The sequence below is a fragment of the Micropterus salmoides genome, unplaced genomic scaffold (assembly GCF_014851395.1).
Source record: "Micropterus salmoides isolate LMB-PRFRI ecotype aquatic unplaced genomic scaffold, ASM1485139v1 Ms_hic_scaffold_8, whole genome shotgun sequence".
In the NCBI taxonomy this organism is placed as follows: domain Eukaryota; kingdom Metazoa; phylum Chordata; class Actinopteri; order Centrarchiformes; family Centrarchidae; genus Micropterus; species Micropterus salmoides.
In genome coordinates this window covers 22,358,503-22,378,463 of record NW_024044570.1, presented here as the reverse complement: position 1 = coordinate 22,378,463, position 19,961 = coordinate 22,358,503, and the positions used below count along the sequence as shown (strand labels likewise).

Here is a 19,961-nt window from a genome sequence, read left to right as displayed (position 1 = left end):
TTCTCCTAGGGGGGTTTATATAAAGTGACATGCACACATACACACATGCAGAAGAGATCATTCAACTTTCATTAACATCAAAAATTCTGCAAATATAAACATCTGAAAAAGCACATCAGCATCAGTCGGAGCACATACTGAAGCAGACAGCTTCACAATAACATAAATAAGGCCATAAGATGTCATGTCAATCATAACCAAAAAAATTACTGAAGTGGAGATTTGAAGGTAAAAAATGAGAATCATGATACAATAGGTTTTAGATGACGTAGCTCAGTATTGTACCAACACAGTTGCAGTGAAAGTGTGAAATAAAACCCAAATTCTCAGTCCATAGTAACCGCAAAAGATTTGTGTTCAAAGTCTTCTCGGCGTACCGAAGACATTTTGGAGATGGTGAATGTTTGCGGAGCTCGATAGACCGAGTCTGATCACAGTATTTACAATCCTGAGTACGCCTTACATACTCTACATTGTTACTAGTTTAAAAAAGTCCTGTGGGACTTGTTTTTCAAAGTACCATAGCAATACTTCTCTAATATTTACAGTACAGCCTATGTTATAGTATAAAAGAGGTTTTAATGGAGTTTAGGCATAAAGTGGGCAACAAAGTGACAATAAAACCAGGTGAAAGAGAAATGTAGCAACGTGTTCTGCTACAACTGAAGGTTTTGTAACAAAAAACATCAGCACAGTGATTAAAATAAATAGCTTTAAAAAAATGTGGATTTAAGTTAATGAAAAATCTTTAGCTGCAAGCAGCATCTCCTGATTAAATCATGAGCAGAAAGGTTCAGCAGCAATAGGCCCATGTGGAGAGCACCAGGTAAATCACATGGGGGAAAAGGAAACGTACACAGTTCAGAGAGTAATGAAAATCTTATAAAGATAGATATATGGAAGGAAACATAAAAACGATGTGCGATATCTTGGGAAGTCAGAAGGCACTGAATGAAAATATTAAAATAAAAAAAAATAAAAAGGATGTAGAATCACTGTGGAGCTATAGTTAGTAGCATAGTATAAATAAATTTCTAACTAAACAAGAGGCACAGGAAGATTCACAGTGATGCTATGTTGCAGATGTTTTAAAATGGCTTTTGGGTTTTCATCTGCTCAAAAGGCCTAATGTGATCAGCGAGGGGAAGATTTTCAATTTGACCAGTAGAACTCAACATCCTCAAGGCTAAAACATGATTCCTTAAATATTTGACCTAATTGGACCGTTAAAAGAGGTATCACAGTTATAACGCGTCTATGCTTTATCAGCAGCCTGCCTCTTCACAGAGGATCTGGCCGATTTCTAACCAACTAAATGGAAATTAAGTTTACGTCAGCACAGTTTTGACATTAATTACTGATCTAACCTAGGTCTCAGTGTGCGTAGCAGCAGCGTGCAACGGGTCGTCATTTCAGCAGTAGTGAAACAAGCTGATCTCTGCCTCTGAATGGAAGATAAAAGTACACTAGCACAAGCAACATTCATTTAGCTTTCAAGAAGAGGACATTTAACTCTTCCTGCTCATGCTTCACAAGTTTCTGTGACAGTGAAATGTGGTTAAAAAATTATAATTTAAAATTGGAGGAGTGCACTGTATAGTTGACCCAAAATGACAAGATCAAGGAGTCCACACTGATGCATGGCCTCTGCTGCGTGCAAACTCAAATCTTACACACATACAGAGAGACTCAAAACATTGCACTTGGCATTAAAAAATAAAAATACACACACACACACACATTTACATAAAGACTAAAGTTCAGTTTTTTTTCATAAACCACATGACAGCATCACACTTTCTTTGCCCCCTTGAGAACTTTTTTGTCAAGTTTTCAGTGATTTTAGTGACAGTGCTGCTGCATCACATACCGCTTCCTTCAGTCTGTGTGCTCTGTCTACTTGAGCCGCTGAATTAGTGTGTGTGTCAGTCCCAGGCTGAGCAGTTGAAGCGTGGACAGCTGGGCTACGTGAGGGAAAGTTTTCAGCAGTTTCTCCCAGGTCAGTTCCAGCAGGCTGGGTACCACCAGCCACACTTTGTACAGCGAGCCAGTCCTCCTATTCCCAGACATGTTGACAACACCGCCGTGGACGTACATGCAGCCAGCCTGAAGGAGGGGAACAGCGGCAGAAATTTGAGCTGCAACAATTTAGTCTTAAGATTGTTCAGTTAGTCAAGCAACATAAAATTGAGTTGTTTTTTAAGCAAAAGTTTTAGCATTACCACTGTGAGGACCTGCACCTTTTCTCTGGTTTAAATCATTGTAAAGTGAATCTCTCTGGTATTTGGGCTATTAGTCAGAAAAAAAAACATTTAAAAGATGTCTCCTTGAGCTCTGGGAAATTGTAATTGTGGACATTTTTCACGACATTTCATAGACTAAACAACCAGTTAATAGAAACAAATGATCAAGATTCTTTAAGAATTAAACTAACTCTTTGTAGATTTCTTTTCTCACTCAGAGCAGAAGAGAAATCTGCCGACCAAGTTAGATCTAGAGATCTGTGAATGAATATTTGACTAACCGGAGTGACTGCAGCACAGTGAAAGTAGGCTGGCTCTGGCATGACAGCAGGCAGCTTGATCCACTGGAAAGTTTGCAGGTTGATCTTCCACAGGTCAGATAGGATCAACTCTCCATTATAACCCCCACATATAAACACCTCTGGAGGTAGAAACAGAGCGAGACTTGGTTAAACAAACAAAAACATAGGTCTGTCCAGATAATACGAATAATAAAAATACTCCTTACCATTTTTGACCTGCACACAGCTGTGACAGCGGCGGGCAGCAGGATATCCTGTCATGATGAAGACAAAGTAAATTCAATGTGCGGTCTTCAAATCTTATATTTGGCAAAAAAATCTAAACATGGATCACAAACCTATTTTTTCATGAGGTTTGGTGACTATTTCCTCCCAGTAATTTGTCTCCAAGTTATATGCGTGAATCTGATAAAGACAAATAGTTTAAAATAGATCAAATGAAGGAGCAACACACTGTTTTTTTTTTTCAGTTTTTGTCTGTGCGCCCGTTCCTCTCACCTTGTGCAGGGGATATGATGTCCAGGACGTCCCACCACCTAATATGTATATTCTCTGTCCATCATGAGCTAGTTCATGTCTGTACCTGTAAAAATCATCATTATCAGGCTATTTAAATAAATACTTTGGGGAGGTCACACATTCTGCAGTCACTGCAACTACGTCTGACCTCTCCTCAGGTAGATCTGAAGGTGTGTTGTTGGGTTTGAGGTGGGTCCACTCTCTGGTGGTCAGGTCCAGCCTGTGCAGGTCAGTGCTGTAAAGGTAGCCCGTTGTCCCTCCAAACACATAGAGGTAGCCATTTATGATGACCATCGCCTGGAAATGGAGAATGCTGAGAGATGTTTGTTGGTGGAATACACAGCTGTATACTGTAATCAAAGAGTTATGAATAAATGGTGACACAGAACAACATTTAAAAGACGACAGATAAATAGATAGATATAAAAAACAAACACTGTTACCTGTCCATAGATCTTGTTTGGTTTCTTCCCTCTGCAGTTGAGCAGCTTCCATCGTTTGTACTGAACATTGCAAACATGGACGTCGTTGCCGTTGTTTTCACCGAATGGAATCCCAGTGCCACCAAACACAAGCAGGTTGTTGCCGTGTAAAACAGCTGAGAGAGACAAACATCAGTACAGTTTCATTCTTGCTTAGTATCCCCAATAAGGTTGGTTCAAATCTACATACTGGACTGTTTCGGTCTCTGACCAGACCACAAACTGACAAAACAAAAGTTCTGCTAATGTTTTTTTCTTTTTGCCATAGCAAAGGGCTCATTCATCAGAACAAACTAAGACAGTGTAAATTTTGCATTAATTCAATGAAGAAATCAGGTTACTGCAGAAAGTTGACTAATCTGGATACACAAGTGTTTGCAGTGTGTCGGACAGCTTGCATAAAAGGCGTCCTGTGTAGTTTCCCTTCTGTTTAAATTCAGTGTTACTCACCAAAACTCAATGTGTGTATGCTTGAGCTTTAACCATCCTGTTGAATGCATTTGCTTCCTAATAAAAAACATTTTAAAAGCCGACTTCTTAAAAGTTTGAAAACCAGCACTGTTTAATCCATGTTTACCAATTAGCAGTCTTCCTCTTCCCTGCCTTTGTTGGCACAATGTTTCTCAGTGCATTACTTACCCGTGTAGATCAGTGGCAAAGCGTGAAACCATTGGCAGGAATGTGTATTGTATTGTGTCACCTGTGTGCCAACGTGTCCTTGTGCATGTGCATGAGAGCAAACAAAATGGTGTCTCACTCAAACACAGTCATTCCATAGTCCTACTAGCGGTCAACAGACCAGTAGCTGGTGTGCTGGGGGTGTAACTGTGATAAAATGAAGGGCAGCACATCAGACCTTACCTGACATAGAGGCCAACTCTGTGGGCATGTAGCCTTCTGTGCGGACCTGCTGCCAGGTGGCTGTGGCAAAATGAAACCGCCAAAGCTCTCTGAAAAGAGGGTAGTCATCATTCTCTGACCCGCCTGCCTCCTCAAAGTCTGGATTGTAGCCTCCAAACACATACAGGTTGGCGCTGTCTGCAACACAGCGGTGTCCGCTCCGGGCGGGAGGTACACAGTGTCCTGTGGGAGGCATCAGTTCAAGATAGACAGAATATTTCAGTCACTGGTGTAAATGGAAACCAAAGAGCATGTTTTATTTATTTAATAATTAAAAATTAGACAACATATAGCATGGTGTCCTCACTAAATGTAGGCTTGTTTTCTTTACCTACAAATACTGTACATGAAAGAAATAGCATTATACAGTATGCATGTTACAGAGGTCGGACCACTGAGTCACTTTATCAGACAGTTGTCTCCTTATCGGAGGTAAAAACAGTCTGATGTGGAGGTCATGCACTTTCAGCACCTTCTCTCAGGAACCTGTTGGGGATCCGCAGGTTGGGGCAGGAAGGGGAGAAGATGCGCCGAGCCTGAAGCCACCGTGCCCGCTTCTTGGAGCCTGTCAATCACCATACAACAAGTGAAAAGAAAGAGAAAGAGAGAGGGGTGCGGTTAACTCACTAATACCACTACTACTGCTGCTAAAATCAGAGATTTGACCTTTTAAAAAAAAAAAATCTGCCATAAAGCCATTTTTGAAAGTTATAGTAGTAGGAGACACCACTAAGACTCTTGACCCTGGTTTGAAGTTAATAGTGACTGTTTTAGTCTCCATTTCAACATTTTTATTTCGCTTATTGTTAATGGTTATGTCAAATGTCTTTTCTGTCTGGGTTTAATTCCACTTGACACAACCAGCATGCAGAATTTAACTTGTATATACAGTAAGTAGGATGTTTTCTACATTGCGTATCAGCGAGGTAACGTTAACAGGTATCCTCTGTTGTCAGCCGGGCCGCTGTAACACCAAAATGTGTGACCTATCAGATTCTGTGACTACACCCAAACGACGATGTTTTCCTAACCATAACCAAGTACTTTTAGTACCTAAACCCAACCAAACTGCAACCGCTTCACATCGTCAACAAAGCCTCTGGCGCTTAACTTGCCATTTGGGTCACTGAACCTGATAGGTCACACATTTTGGTGTCATACCTGTAACTATGAAGCCAATGCTTGCACCCCAGTCTCTAACATGCGAATCCCTTTTTAAAGAAAACAATAATTACAGTAGCGGCACAGAAAGCCTGCTGGGTGTTCATTCACTCACAAATGTCTGCTAGCTTCCGTAGCAACGTTAGCTAGCAGGTCTGGCAAGGGTGCTGCAGCGGTGAAACATCGTATCGCTAACTCAGTCAAAACAAAGACAAACGAGTATCCTGGTATATACAAGACAAAACCAACGCTGAGTTACGTTACTTGGACTAAGCTTTAGTTCACTGTTTGCTTTGCTGACTTGCAGAGCAGTTGGTTTTGTTTACAAACCTGAGTCGCGGACCGAGGGCCTCCACGACAGTTTCTCAAACGTATTGAGCTGACTTAAGGTTGCGTGTTCGGCCGAAGACATCTCGACGGGGTTCACACCCAGACCTGGACAAGAACCCGCTTCAGTCTGACCTAGCGTAGTGGCATGAGACTGCAAGCTCCAACAATCACACCAAAATAAAGAAATAACAGTACCGACCGTCCACACCTGCTGCTGCCTGCAGCGTCACAGCCAGCTGGCCTGGGCTGACCAATCAGAGGAGGGGGCCCTTCATGTCGCGTTCAAGAGTCACATGCTGATGTTTACATAGTTCAGAAAAACGGCATCCATCCTTACAGTCAATGATCCACTGGGCAAGATGGAGGCAAAGGGCCATGGGTACCAGGCGCGCCAGGTCTGACACAGAGAGACAAACAACCATTCACGCTCACATTCACACTTAAGCGCATTAGAGTCCTGGAGACCAGAGCACCCAGAGAAATAACACACTGACCCATCTACAAACTCCCCCAGCCAGGCGTGGGATCCTTCTTGCTGTTAGGCCACAGTGCTAAACACTGCATCACCACTGCAGTTTTAGATCACAGTGTGTGCAATCTATGTAGAGAACAGGTCAAATATAGCTGCACATGAAAAGCTTTACATTCTAACAAGTAAAAGACAGAAGGAACAGAGTATTCTGCTTTTGTCCACCTAACAGTTTGAAATCCAAAAATATGAAATGTACAACCTCATTAGACAAAGACGGAAAACAAATTCTCTAAGGAGCTGTGACCATTTAATGTTTGGCATTTGTGCTAGAAAAATGTACCTAAGTGATTATCATTGATAAATTAATCTTATGTCTATTTTACAAGATATGTGGCCTATCCCAGCATGAAGTAAAATGAACTATAGGGATCAAACTCAGTGGAAATGCTGATGTTTTATCACATGAAAAGCCACAATTTTGTCTCTAAGCTATTGAGTTTAGAGTCACAGGCTGACTATGGCCTTAATGTAAATCAAGATATACAGTCTCCACCAAAATGTTTGAAGATCTATAGTGACCTGTTAAAAGAAGACTTCCTTACTTAACTGCTTGCAAGATAAACTAGATTTACTGTACAGCTTAGATGACAGACATCTGTTTAGCTACTTGGAGAGAAACAAGTGGGTGTAGTGACTCCTCTCAATCAACTGAACCAAGAGTCAACCTTTACCCCAGATCTTCGGGGGTTACTTTGCTGACATCTAGATTTGAAGCTCAGTGGGATAGGCTGAAGGAGCAAAACACAACAAACAGATCAATCCTGTGAGCAGCTGCAGTGACTGTCGAGGAGCAGATAATGATCATGAAATGATTGAATCAAACACACTCTTTTGTTTGTCTTTTTCAGTGGTATTTCTCTGCAGCTCACACTCCTAACATTATACGAAAGTGTAATGTACATACAGCCATGTTAAGGTTTAACATTAATACATACATGCAAAATACCCTGGGTGTTACAATAAAGTATCCACCATGTTTTTTTCTGACTTTAACGGGTGGCTGAGATGTCAACCCACAGTTTTCATAGGTTATTTGTAAGCTGGAAGAACTTTAATGTAACATCAGGTAGGAAATTAAGCCAGTCTATGAAGTGAAGCTGTGTTTAATGAGATTAAACGGGAGATGAGTTGTTAACTTTCTGTTCCTTCCAGTGATCTTCTCATAGATTCATGGAGAGCAGCACGTGATACCATCTCATCTAAAGTGATTAGTCTAACTGGGAGAGGCACTATATTCATGCTTTTTGTTTGTTGCGCATGAAGAGATTTCAATAGATAACCAAATTATTCTGAACTATGCTGGTTAAACCTGCCATGTGAGAGAGGCTTAACAATGTGCTGTTGTACTGTATGGACATGGAAGGTCATTAGAAATTATGCATCTGTAGTCACGGAGAGTGCACTAACGTTGGCGCCAAGCATCATATTTAACAGCCTTTGAGAACCTGACAGGTCAGATTAGAAAAAAGATTTTACCAGAAGCCTTTTCACACAAGTTTCACACAAAATCAACACTTTGGACCCAAAACATGTTTTGCACAAATCTGTCCTGTCTTGGTTTTGTCCATTATAACCATCCATGCAACAACATCTCTGTTATAGCAGAAAATTGTTTCCTCTTACATTTAATCTTTATTATTACTGTCATTGTTTATGTCTTATATGTACTGTGTTTTTTATACTGTTTTTATACCTTAACCTTTTCTCTCAATATTAACCTTTCCTTATTATTATACTCATTATATTAGTCTGTTCACATATGTAGGGTTTAGTTTAGGTCAGAGCTGTGAGATTGTTTAGTGTTTTTCCCCTCTTGTTGTTCTCTCCTCTCCTTGAATTTTCCTTCAAGGCCGGGAGAGGATCTCTGTTCCCCAAAACATAGAAACCTAGACTGTGTAAATGATTATGCATCCCTTTGCTCGGGGCCAGGCACCTGAAGCTACCCTAGGCAGCAGGTCTCTGGACCAGCTGTATATGGGTTTTAGTACTTCTGTTTATTCTCTTTTATTAATAAATTCTTCAAAGACAGAGGTTTGTTGTAACTCAATTATTTGCTTAATCCCTCACCAGCTCAGCAACATACAGTTTCCATGATAATCTCATCACAGCGTACCTGAAAATCAAACTTTAGGGGGATGTAATACCAGAGGTTTTCAGTGTCTTTACAGGTTTAGAGTCAAGTTACATGACGTGTGTCATAGTTTCATTAACTGAGACCTATGTCATCATATCTATGAAATAAGGGGTGAGCAATGTGGTGCACAGACGCTAAGAATGGTGATACCATTTCAAAGGCACCAGACAAACACAGAGCTTTACATAATCAGATGTAGATAACTTCATCATGAGTGTCATTTGACACACAGCTGTGACAGACATTTTGTTTTCGTCACATCGATGGCTCCGCTCTTGGCTCCACATGGATGGAGGAACACAGTTTAGAGGTTTAATGTGATTTCTAACATGGAAATCAGCAAAACAAAGCTTTTGGTACTGTACTTGCGGTTGTCATCTTATGACAAGCAAGGGTCTCATTGACCACCAAGAACCATCTCAGGTCATGTGAGACTCTCAAGGCTTATGTGAATTTGTCATACATCTCATGTGTTTACACTTACACTATTGCAGACATCATTGCAGGATTTCAGATGCTATTGCAGAGTTCAGTGAGTGTAAACTATTTAAATACTGTCTTTCGTTCTACTTGACAGTAGTCCTCTGGAAAATATATATTTTGGAAAAACGGAAGTCTTATTTTTTCTATTATAAAGACAATGTATTAACAAGCTTACCTCATCATGTATTTCATTAACAATGACAAGCCAATGTTATGTTTAATCCACCATCACAAATATGCCTCAAAGGGCTTTACAGTCTGTACAACTTATGTCGTCCTCTGTCTTTACACCCTTGACTTGGTTTAGAAGTGGGGGATCTCCTCCAGGACACAACAGCATGGGGTAAGTGTCATATGTAGAGCAGACAGAAGTAATAATAGTAACTACAACAATACCAATACACCTGCAGTTTTAAAGGAGATTGCACTTTTTTAAATTTACTTATTGTAAATTGTTGCCTAAAATTTCTGGAAGGGGCTGAGTGTAATTTAGTTTTTGTAAATGATTTTTTCTTCTTCTTTTACTTCAGATGTGGGGAATGCTTTTAATTGCATATATCTAAGGAGAACCTAAATATTAGAAACATATTTCAGTATAAGCAATATAATTAAACAAACAGTTTATAACCTTCATGAAAGTATGATTGATTGCAGGAATATTGTATTGGAACTGCATTGTTTTTTTAATGTGTGGGATGAGAGGCTAAAACTATTTATAATCCATATCATACTTCGACACTGCCTGTGAAGAAACACAACTTTGGCCTACAGTGCTAGCTCCAGCCATCCAATAGGCAAATTTCATCATAGATGTAGACATGATAGGCATACATACACGTCATCTTTTAAGCACTAAAACCTCCTCACACACAAAAATAACAAGTCATACGTTAATTATATACTTAAATGTCGACTTCACTCTTCGCAGGAAATGCTCCCAGCACTTTTATTCACAGACAGGAGTAGCACTAACCGTGTAGTTGTGCTCTGTGGAGTGTATTTCTACACCTGAGCCCCTCCTCTCCTCGGTCTGGTCGCTGGAGGTTGATGTCACGGGCAGAGGGAGTCTTCAGGACAGGACTCAACTAGGCAGAGCTGGTCAGGGAAACACTGAAGATCTACTGAGGGGAGAAAAAAGTGGGCTATGTTGCAGCTAGGATCTTGTTTATGGACATTGTGGGAAGGCTGCTGATACAGTCCCGAGGGCTTGTAGGTATTTTCAATCTGAAAGGTTGAGGTTGCCTCATCACCGCAGTATTTTTAGATCACTTCTGAAAAGGAATACAAAAATGTCGTCTCCAAGTCCGGGCAAGAGACGAATGGATACCGACGTGGTGAAACTGTATCCTTTCCAGAACATAAACAAGCCCAAATACTAGCCAAGTCAAAGAGGATCGTTTTGTTTCATAACCAGTGTCAGCTCTCTAATGTGGTTTAATTACAGCGTTTGTTCCGGATGGCTGCTGTAATTATGTAAATAGTATATTCTACTTAGCTATGTGAGGTTAATAGATGTTGTAAAAAGTGTGTGTGTATGGTTATCTTTGTTTCTTAGCTAGCTCGCTGTTAAGTTAGCAGAATGGCGAGGGAGCTACACATACATGGTTTGTTTGTGTGAACTCACTCGCCTGTTAGCCATCGTTAGCTTGCTAACACATTAGCATTGGAGATCTGTCGCAATATGTATAAAGCTATGTGTTCGCTTTGAACATTGTTAGCCTTAGCTTGGAGGCGATAAGTTAGCATGTTAGCCAACAATATTCGGTCCCATCGGACTGACAACACAATGTGAAGGATTAGCGAGGACTTTTTTACATTTTGGGAACGCTTCTTCGGAAAGACACATTTATTTTTGCGTGATTTTTTTGGTGACATTAACGTCAAGCTAGCTAGCTAGCTAGCTGTTTAGCATGCTATCAGCAAAAGAGAACAAATAAGGTCGATGTAGCGGAACAGAGACGATCTTTGACAAATGCAAAGTCGACAGCTAACTACATTCATTGACGTCAGAGAACAGGAAAATACTGATTTAGATCTTTTGTGCCTTTTATAGTATTTCCCAAATATAAAAAAAAGCATGAACACTGGAGACATAAATTGTATTTATAGTTACATGCGTGTTAACCACAAACTATACAGTAAAAATGATGAAGCCTAAATTTAATCTTATCTCAGTTTAACGATGCTAAATGGGGGAGAACAAAGTGAATGGATGTATATCCTTTAATTATAATTTATTCTCAATAACTTGACTCTCTTTGAAGTGTTATGTCACATCATGTTTTAATTTGTTTACTGCTGTCGTCGTCTTGTAATAAATAATCGTCGAAGGTCTTTTTTTCTGTTATTGCTAATTGCTTGGTATCAGCTGAAGTTTGCATGAAAGGGTTTCTGACGGCGTGAGTTGAATTGTTTTGTTTTTGTCCTGCAGCTAGATGCTGCTCTCTGATTGGTCAGCCTGTTACCATCCGGAACACGGTAGAGGGCGGGGCTTCACACAGCTGATCGAGGAACAACAAGCATGCTGCATGGGGACACATGCAGGGGTGGGGGGGCTGGGAACATCCAGTCCATGGCAGAGGACAGGGCTATACCTCAACAGGAAACAGGCTCTTAGAATAGATAGACAACTTGTGCTGAGATCAAATTAATCAATTAGTTGTTGTGAGATTATTATTATATTTTTTTAGAAAGTTTGAGTTAAAACCTTTTTTAGACTTAGACACAATCCATTTGAAAATAGATAATTTGACCTAATACACACAAACATGTATTTTTGTGGATTTTTTAAAGTTTTATCAGTGTTTATTCACTTGTAGCAATTTCATAATGTAATACTTCCCTTTATTCATGCCAGTTAAATGTTTTATTTAATCTCTATAATGACCGGTCATTGAACCTAATTAATTAATTAACCTTTACTTGAGAGCTATAATATACATGTGGTTCTGCCGGGAACTACATGTAACATGCTCAAGTACAGATACATTTAGTGATGCCCAGCTCAAATGGTATTCTTAAATGTTTTTTTGTCCTTTTAGTATATAAAGGCAGTGCTGCATGGTGATAACGAGGAACATTTTTAACACCGGGATGATTGTGGATCTACAGTCATGTAGATCAGTAGAGTTTTTTGTGCAGTCATTTGTGCAGTTCAATTTCACAGATGGGATTAGAGCAGACAAACACAATGCTGTGGATGAATTTGGTTTAAAGAAAAATAAACAAAAAAAACCCCTCTCCTTTATATTAGAAAATAGATGACAGTGCGCACATTTTTACTGCACATGTCTACATTTAAAACAGGTCTTATTTATAGGACCCATTGCCTCAGATCGCATTTAAGAGCTACTCTGTCTTCTTGGTCATTGGGTTTCAAGCCTTTTTCCTATTGAATGACAGCTTTTTAAGCCTTCTTCTCTGCCAAATGTTTGCCGTTCTTTTGCCTCCTGACAGTTATGTAATCAGGCTAATCAAGTGTTTAAGGATTTATGACAAGATGATGAAACAGGGTGCGACAGGTTCTTGTGTGTTTTCTGTGGGGTTTTCCTCATTCATCTGTCATTGTGTCAGACTCGCACAGTTGTTGAATGAGTATGTTCGACCTTTCTGTCAGTTGACTGTGTCTCATGTCTCTTGTTGTCACCACACGCTGTGATTATGACACATCTTCCCCACCCAAGTCACCTTTCATCTTCTCCAGCTGTACCTACAGATGAAAGTTCCCATCAGTCTGAATGCAGTACATTCATGCATTTTACTTTGAGCCTCATCGTTTTTGATAGCTGGTAGACCCTCCACGGATGTCTGAGCAATCAGGATTCTTTTCCTTTATGTTTATAGAGAATAATAATTTGTGGTGACTAACAGCTCTCTTCATGATTGATGGGCTGTTATCCCAAGCTGAGTGTCAGGTTGTTTTGTTGTTAAGGAGACCTGTTTGTTTCTCTGACCCTGCAGTATTGATCTCACTGCCGTGGCTCTTTTTATTGATCCCATGTCTGACCTCTGCTCAAGTGTGGTCAAGTTCACAGAGAGAGAACAAGGCAGTTTGACCAGACAGCAGCAGCTTGGCCTGTTTTTGTTTTGTTTTTGTTGAACTTGTCTTTAACAGTGTTTGAATTCTCTGCCTCTTCCTGTTGCTTGTTTTATTTTTATTTTTATTTTTTTTTGGGCATCCCTTTTTCCTTAACCTGCCGCCAGCATTGAAAGCAAGCATGAGGTCACCATCCTCAGCGGACTCAATGAGTTTGTGGTGAAGTTCCACGGACCACCTGGAAGTAAGAGCCTCCTGAAATTTGTCCATTTTCACATTGATTCGCCCTCTCATTGACCAGCATTTCACCAATGTACTGTAGCTTTAATCAGCATCCAGTCAGTGTTCCTTGTAAGTTTCATTTTAACATCGTGGAAAACATTGTTTTGTGTGACACTGCTTTAGTCTGGGAGTGTGTTTATTGATTGATCTATCTTTTTTCCCCAGCGGCGTATGAAGGAGGCGTGTGGAAAGTCAGAGTGGACCTACCAGATAAATACCCCTTCAAATCACCATCAATAGGTATGAAATAGTTCTACTGCGGTGAAGCCATGAAATCTCCATATTAAATCTTATGATTAAAACCTGCTTCCTCTTTTTCTAAAACAGGATTCATGAACAAAATCTTTCATCCCAACATTGATGAAGCGTAAGTAGCCCCGCAGTATTTTAGATATCACTCTGCAGTAGTCAGCGCTCATTTAACCAGTCAACATGGCAAAGAGTGAATTGATTTTTATGACAGCAACCTGAGAGTTGCATACAAATAATTTCATAATTGTGAATGTTGCATGAAGCATGTCCTAATATGTTTAGCACAAAATAAATGATTCACACTATCCAGGAAATGTGTGTGTGTGTGTGTGTGTGTGTGTGTGTGTGTGTGTGTGTGTGTGTGTGTGTGTGTGTGTGTGTGTGTGTGTGTGTGTGTGTGTGTGTGTGTGTGTGTGTGTGTGTGTGTGTGTGTGTGTGTGTGTGTGTGTTTGTTTTTTCCTTTTCTTTTTTTTTTCTTGTTCAGGTCACCTTTGCTTTGCTTTGACAACCTCTGCTAGGCCATGACATTGTGCTCACAGTGTTTTGTCTTTTTCAGGTCGGGAACCGTGTGTTTAGATGTCATCAACCAGACATGGACAGCTCTCTATGGTTGGTCACAGCCACTGCTCTCGTTGTGTCGGCTTTGTGTAGTTTCGCCGGACACTTGGTTAAGACAGTAATAGTCAATAAAAAGCCACACAAAGTGAGCAGCTTATACCTGTACAGTATCAGAGGCACAGCGTCTTGGGTTAATCGGCTTACACTGGAGTGATAACTGCTGCTTGTATTGAGGTCATGTACTGATAGATAACAAGGTCCTGAGGCTGAAGCCCCATTCACACTACTCTGTTTTTGTTTGAAATGGAGTTTTAAAAGAATATGATCTCCGTCCACACCAGCGTTTTAGCTGCGTATCGTAGTTGATCTGCGTCTACATTAAAACAAGTGAAAACGCAAAGCTAGTGGCCGTTCACATTCGCTGGACATGTGCATGCCGGTGTAAACATGAAGCAGATGGTCTATTCTGTAGTTCTAGAAGATTTGGCAAAAGAATAAAGTACCACAGACAAAGAACTACACCAATTTATTTTTTTTTGCATGGACCAATAATGAGCTGGTACTAATACTGAATGTAACACGGGAGTTTAAAGTGACTTTGGCGGCAGAAAACGGACCGGGAGTTGTCGCAAAGTAAACTGCGACATGCACAGTACAAGTGTAGGCTAACTTATAAGTGTTATTGCACGGTACAAGTATTTTAATAAAAATACTAAATCAAAACTCAGTAGCATTGTGTTTCTGCTTTGCATGACTAATAAGATTCAATCAGAGAGCCAAAGTTGAGTGTCCGTGTCATTGTTTCTAAAGTCCTCCGTTTTTGCCCGTCGCAAACGCTACCCGGAGTCTTAAATGGAAAAACGGGGCAGCGTTTTCAAACTTCTCTGTTTTAGTTCTTTGTTTCTGTCGTTTTAGTCTGGATGGGAGGTGCAAACGTAGCAAAAGATCTCTGTTTTAAAATGAAAACGCAGTAGTTTGGATGGGGCCTGAGAGGACCCTAAACAGAGAATGGTGAACACGCATCAGGGTTTTAAAGACTGGAGGGAGCGATTGGTCTTGCATCACAGCTGTAGTTTATTTGTTCTTTCTTTTGATCCACAGCTTTGTTTGTTTTTAGATATGTGTTGTGGATGTGAAAACACCCTGATTAGTATTTGTGTATGTTGCGGGGGTGGTGTGACACCGTTGTGATGAGTATTTAGCATAGATAATAATATTTAGCAGTGATGACTAAAAGATGCAACAGTTGGAAAAAGGGAAGAATACAGTCAGTAATCTTGTTTGTACCTTGATTGAAGCAGTGTTTTGTTAAAGTGTTACTGAAACCAGATTGTCACAATATTGCATATTGTGAGTTTCAACTTGATAATGAATTTATATTGAAAAAATAATAATCGGGTACTTTAATTATGTATCTGAAAGTTGTTTTAGGTTAACAGATAGACAACCTGAACTGCAGCTGTTGGTATTTTTAGATAAACAAAAAAGCACAAAATAGTTGTAAAATCTTTAGTACGCATCAGAGACACAGCAAAACAGACGGATGTACTTCCAAAATAATTTTCATGTAAACAAATATGTGTGAGATGCTAGCTTCTGTCAAACATGCACAATTGGCATGGATCTTTCCCTTACTTGCACCTTATACTAACAGACTGAAGCATATTTTCATTTTAGGACTTATGTTCTTCCTCTTTACACACATAACCAGAGCAGTTGTGTAATGGTTTCTGAGCACTGCCAAAACACAGATGACCTACGCTCAATACTGGGCATGAATGCATCATGAGAAGATGCAAAGGTAGCACTGAAACTGCTGCTGTGTTAGATGTAAATGTGTTCCTGTTTTTCAGTAAAGAACATAGTATTTGTGTGTACACACAGCAAGGCTGAAGTTACTATAGATGTCAGTATAATTAGATGATTTCTGTCTTTACTGAGGTTGATTACACCTAACTAAAAAAACAATACAACCATCCAGCTGTTTGAACTGAACATTTCATCACAAGAGAGACCTCTAGTGGATCGTGTACCTACACACGCTGGAATGAGTCAGTGTTGGAGCAGCTTTCTGATATTTCTCTGGAGCGTTGTTCTTGTCTGTACTGACTAATCTTTCTCCCAACATCCACTAGACCTCACCAACATCTTTGAGTCGTTCCTCCCTCAGCTGCTCGCCTACCCCAACCCTATCGACCCTCTGAACGGTGATGCAGCTGCCATGTACCTGCACCGGCCAGAGGATTATAAACACAAGATCAAAGGTAGCGTGGATGAGATGTTGGGATAAAAAAAAAAAACGTGTCTGGTTATTTTTATGATATCCCCGTTTCTCTCAATGTACCTGCATTTGGGTAATATCAAATGTAGCCCTTGTGCAGTAAGGAGTCACTTTAAAATGATTCATCATAAACCATGTCAGAAATGATTGCAACTTGCAATCAAAATAACAGCCTGTATTTCTAATACTTTAGATCCGGGGTCTCTGTCATGTGTTGACATGACGTGTTAAACATAGAACAAGGTGTGTGTACATGGGAATGTTAATGGAAACAGGTTATATTTCAACAAAATTGGAAGTTTTACTCATTTGGACCAGACTTGGTGAGAACATCAGTTGACAAAATGACCTCAACTCAAGGTCCACAGCTTTCAGCCGTGTAGCCCAAAAACCATCAAAATGTAGCTCAAATATTTAACCGCATACTATAAAATCTGCAGAAGAAAATTTTAAATAATGTGTGTTTCCATCCTCTACTGTGGTGCAAATATTAGGAGTTGGTTCACCAAGATAAACAGTTGTTGGTACTAATTCTCCAGTCGGGTGCCTTTTAAACTTTTACGCAATGGGATGGAAAGAGCGCCTGTCAAACCTGAAACAATTGAAAACAATATGGCATTTCTGTTTGTTCCATTAATTTGAGGAATGTTACAGTCTCAGTCACAGGTCAAGCGTGTGTTGTTGCTAGGTTGCTGTGGATGTCACGTGTGCTCAGTCTGTCTCCCCTCTTGTGTGTCTTAGAGTACATCCAGAAGTACGCCACAGAGGAGGCTCTTAAGGAGCAGGAGGAAGGAGGTGGTGACTCCTCATCTGAGAGCTCCATGTCAGACTTCTCAGAGGACGAGGCTCAGGACATGGAGTTGTAGTGAAGGGGGGGGAGATCCCGTCCCCTTCACCTCACAGCAGACTCTCATTTCCTAAAGAGCAGAAACTCAGTACTATATTCATATTTAAACAAGACAATTTTTTACAGCAACACAAGGATTTTTATTGCTACACAAGGATTTGCAGTATGATATTGCAGAATATTAACCCTTACTTAGGAATTCACGACCACCTGCCCCAAGAGCCTGTAGATCAGAAAGGAGTGCATCATTCATTTCCATGATCTTTAGTGGCTTAAATCGAGGCTTTCACACTGCTTGACAAGTCCAGCCTGAGCAGTGCCAACGCAGGAGGCATGACGACATGACATACTGTAGTTTTGTTTTTTCTTCATGTCTTTATTCAAGCACTGCAGGATGACAATCCATGATTTCTGAGCGGTCTCAACTTCAAAATAGTGTGGATTTGCATTTTTGTTGAACTGTCAGCTTTCTTTCTTTCTGTTTTTTGTGGGACACCGCCGGCCCAAGGAGTTGTCATTACAACCATCACTTCTGAGGAGTTGAACACCAAAAGGGCCACAGCACAGCTGTGTGTCTTTTTCGTGTGCAGACTGGCGTGGCTGCGGACGACCTCTCTGACAGGACTGCCCTCTGTTCAAACCCGCTGACACATCACACACACAAACACACACCATCGAACAACCAGTGCATCAACCGTGATGACGCCACAGCATGTGCGTGTGTGCGCGCGTGCTCCTGTGTGCATGCATGAATGTAATCCAGGAAGAATCATGGTGTATTGATAACCCGTGTTGTACTGAATCCTGATGCTCAGCAGAAGAGAAGGTTCACAATCCTGATCCTTCTCCTCTCCAGCACCCCCCCCCCCCCCCTCTCCGTTTTAGGAAAGTGTTTGTCATTCTCTGAGTATCTTTGTATATTGTGGCATGACCCAGAAGTAAAGTTGTGTAGGGCTTTGTGGAGCTGTAACGCTGTAGACATGGGGAGAACACCTGTGCACGGGGCCTCTGTGAAACGGGTGGGGTTTATCCAGGTCCTTGTTGAATTGTTGAACTTTTAAACTTTGCCTATTGCTTGTGTGGAACTATAATAGGTGTTTGACTTGCGTAGAGATAGTTAGTTTCTTTTCTTTTTTTGCGGGTGGTGAATCCTATCATAATGTATGGTTTAATACTTATATAACACACTAGTTTAAAAGACTTTTTGTCCTGTAAAGATGAGGAGAGTTAATACATCTTTGTCTGTGGGATGAGTCTTTGTTGAATCAAATCCTCCAAAGACATTTTGCACCCCTGCACCCCCACCCCCCACCCCTTCTTATGCAAATGTTTCCATAAAAGATCATTTACATTGTCAGACAGAAGTGCTCTTCATTTCAGCCATTCAACACTGTCACATTTACGTTTTCATGCCGTTGATGGCCTGTTCTCCAAATGGTGGGACCAAAAACTAATAGATCTGCAAGCTTAGTTTATACATCTCCACATAAAAAAACAAAGGAAGCCCATTCCTCCTCAGACTGGAAGAGTTTACACTGAGGTTAAGTGAGAAGACAAATGCATAATGTTCCTCAGAGTGTGAAACTCTCAAGTGGCTATCTCAGATAAGGTCAAACTTAAATTCAGGCCCAGGTTCCTTCTTCTGGACGGTTTAAAAGCTTGTGTCCTGTTTGTTTACCCCTTTTGGCGCCTGTGCAGAGGAGGCGTTAACAGAGCAGTGACGGTTTACTGTTAAATTTCATGATGTTAGGCTGGTCTGCGTTTTAGAGCAGACGTGAAGCAGACTTAATGCATGTTTGTAACATGCACTCATCACATCAGTTTATATTATGTGTTATTTCTGGAAGGAAACAAAAATTAGAATCAGCGTCATAATGGGCTTTTTCTTGTTTGGAGAAAAATTTATAAGAATCGAAAATTCAATTAATAATCCCTTTATCATTTAAAAAATGATATAAGGATCTCTTCAGTTGTGTCTTGCAAGAGGGTTTACCTTTGAGAATTAACATAGGTTGGTAAAACTAGCATGTTTTTTTGACATGGCATAAAAAGGTCATCTCATAAATAGCTGAGTAAAAATGGCTCTAATTAGCCTTGATTACCAAATATATGTTGGTGTAGGTCTACTACATGATGTCACTGTCAGTTGTCATTTGCAAGACTGTCCAGCCTTGTTTGTCATTATCTGGATTCATCAGTGTATTATGTATGTATTTTTTATTATTAATGAGACATATATTTGACGCCTATAATTAGTTTGAATGTTTTTATTTTTTATCTTTTAAGCCCTATGTCCAGGATACAAGTCAAGATATCCCTGATTTTTAAAAAAGCAAAAAATTAATAAATGTGCTTCCCTTGTAACTTGAAGAAGGAAATAAACAACAAAAAAAGTCAGTTTTTTTGCTTGTGTGAGACATTCTCTTAGATTGCCTCACCTGCTGAAGTAACTGTGTCTTTGCCATTCATTCTCAAAATGTCCATTTTATTCGCATTGTCTGATGTGTTGAACCTATTTTTCGCAGGGCTTGGGATTAGTCACACATGTTATGAAGTGAAAGTCATATTGTCGGTGTGAAGTAATGTTATTGTGAAGTTCACGCTGACGGAATGATTATA

General features: G+C 40.2%; 2 protein-coding genes across 2 annotated transcripts; one reads left to right on the top strand and one right to left on the bottom strand.

The window, feature by feature from the left end:
- Positions 1-534: 534 nt before the first annotated feature.
- On the bottom strand, positions 535-6,172 carry LOC119894387 (kelch domain-containing protein 10-like). The gene is made up of 10 exons (XM_038707099.1): positions 5,938-6,172; positions 4,919-5,011; positions 4,408-4,629; positions 3,508-3,662; positions 3,213-3,361; positions 3,044-3,128; positions 2,884-2,950; positions 2,752-2,799; positions 2,525-2,664; positions 535-2,106 (listed from the first exon to the last, which is right to left on the bottom strand). The coding sequence occupies exons 1-10, from the start codon at positions 6,017-6,019 to the stop codon at positions 1,897-1,899; spliced, it is 1,251 nt and encodes a 416-aa protein (XP_038563027.1). The 5' UTR covers positions 6,020-6,172; the 3' UTR covers positions 535-1,896.
- A 3,955-nt stretch (positions 6,173-10,127) lies between these two features.
- On the top strand, positions 10,128-19,740 carry LOC119894385 (ubiquitin-conjugating enzyme E2 H-like). The gene is made up of 7 exons (XM_038707097.1): positions 10,128-10,428; positions 13,290-13,366; positions 13,570-13,644; positions 13,732-13,771; positions 14,213-14,265; positions 16,350-16,478; positions 17,237-19,740. Exons 1-7 carry the CDS (start codon positions 10,376-10,378, stop codon positions 17,359-17,361), a joined length of 552 nt encoding a protein of 183 aa, XP_038563025.1. The 5' UTR covers positions 10,128-10,375; the 3' UTR covers positions 17,362-19,740.
- Positions 19,741-19,961: the final 221 nt, after the last annotated feature.

What these genes read in the sequence shown, in the direction of transcription:
- LOC119894387 (XM_038707099.1), bottom strand. Translation starts at nt 6,019, where the DNA reads ATGTCTTCGGCCGAACACGCAACCTTAAGTCAGCTCAATACGTTTGAG. An exon ending in CAAACCTCATGAAAAAATAG is followed by an intron (nt 2,800 to 2,883) that starts GTTTGTGATCCA and finishes TCATCATGACAG; the next exon opens with GATATCCTGCTGCCCGCCGC. An exon ending in CTGTGTGCAGGTCAAAAATG is followed by an intron (nt 2,665 to 2,751) that starts GTAAGGAGTATT and finishes TTCTACCTCCAG; the next exon opens with AGGTGTTTATATGTGGGGGT.
- LOC119894385 (XM_038707097.1), top strand. Translation starts at nt 10,376, where the DNA reads ATGTCGTCTCCAAGTCCGGGCAAGAGACGAATGGATACCGACGTGGTG. An exon ending in GATACCGACGTGGTGAAACT is followed by an intron (nt 10,429 to 13,289) that starts GTATCCTTTCCA and finishes ACCTGCCGCCAG; the next exon opens with CATTGAAAGCAAGCATGAGG. An exon ending in GTTCCACGGACCACCTGGAA is followed by an intron (nt 13,367 to 13,569) that starts GTAAGAGCCTCC and finishes TTTTTTCCCCAG; the next exon opens with CGGCGTATGAAGGAGGCGTG.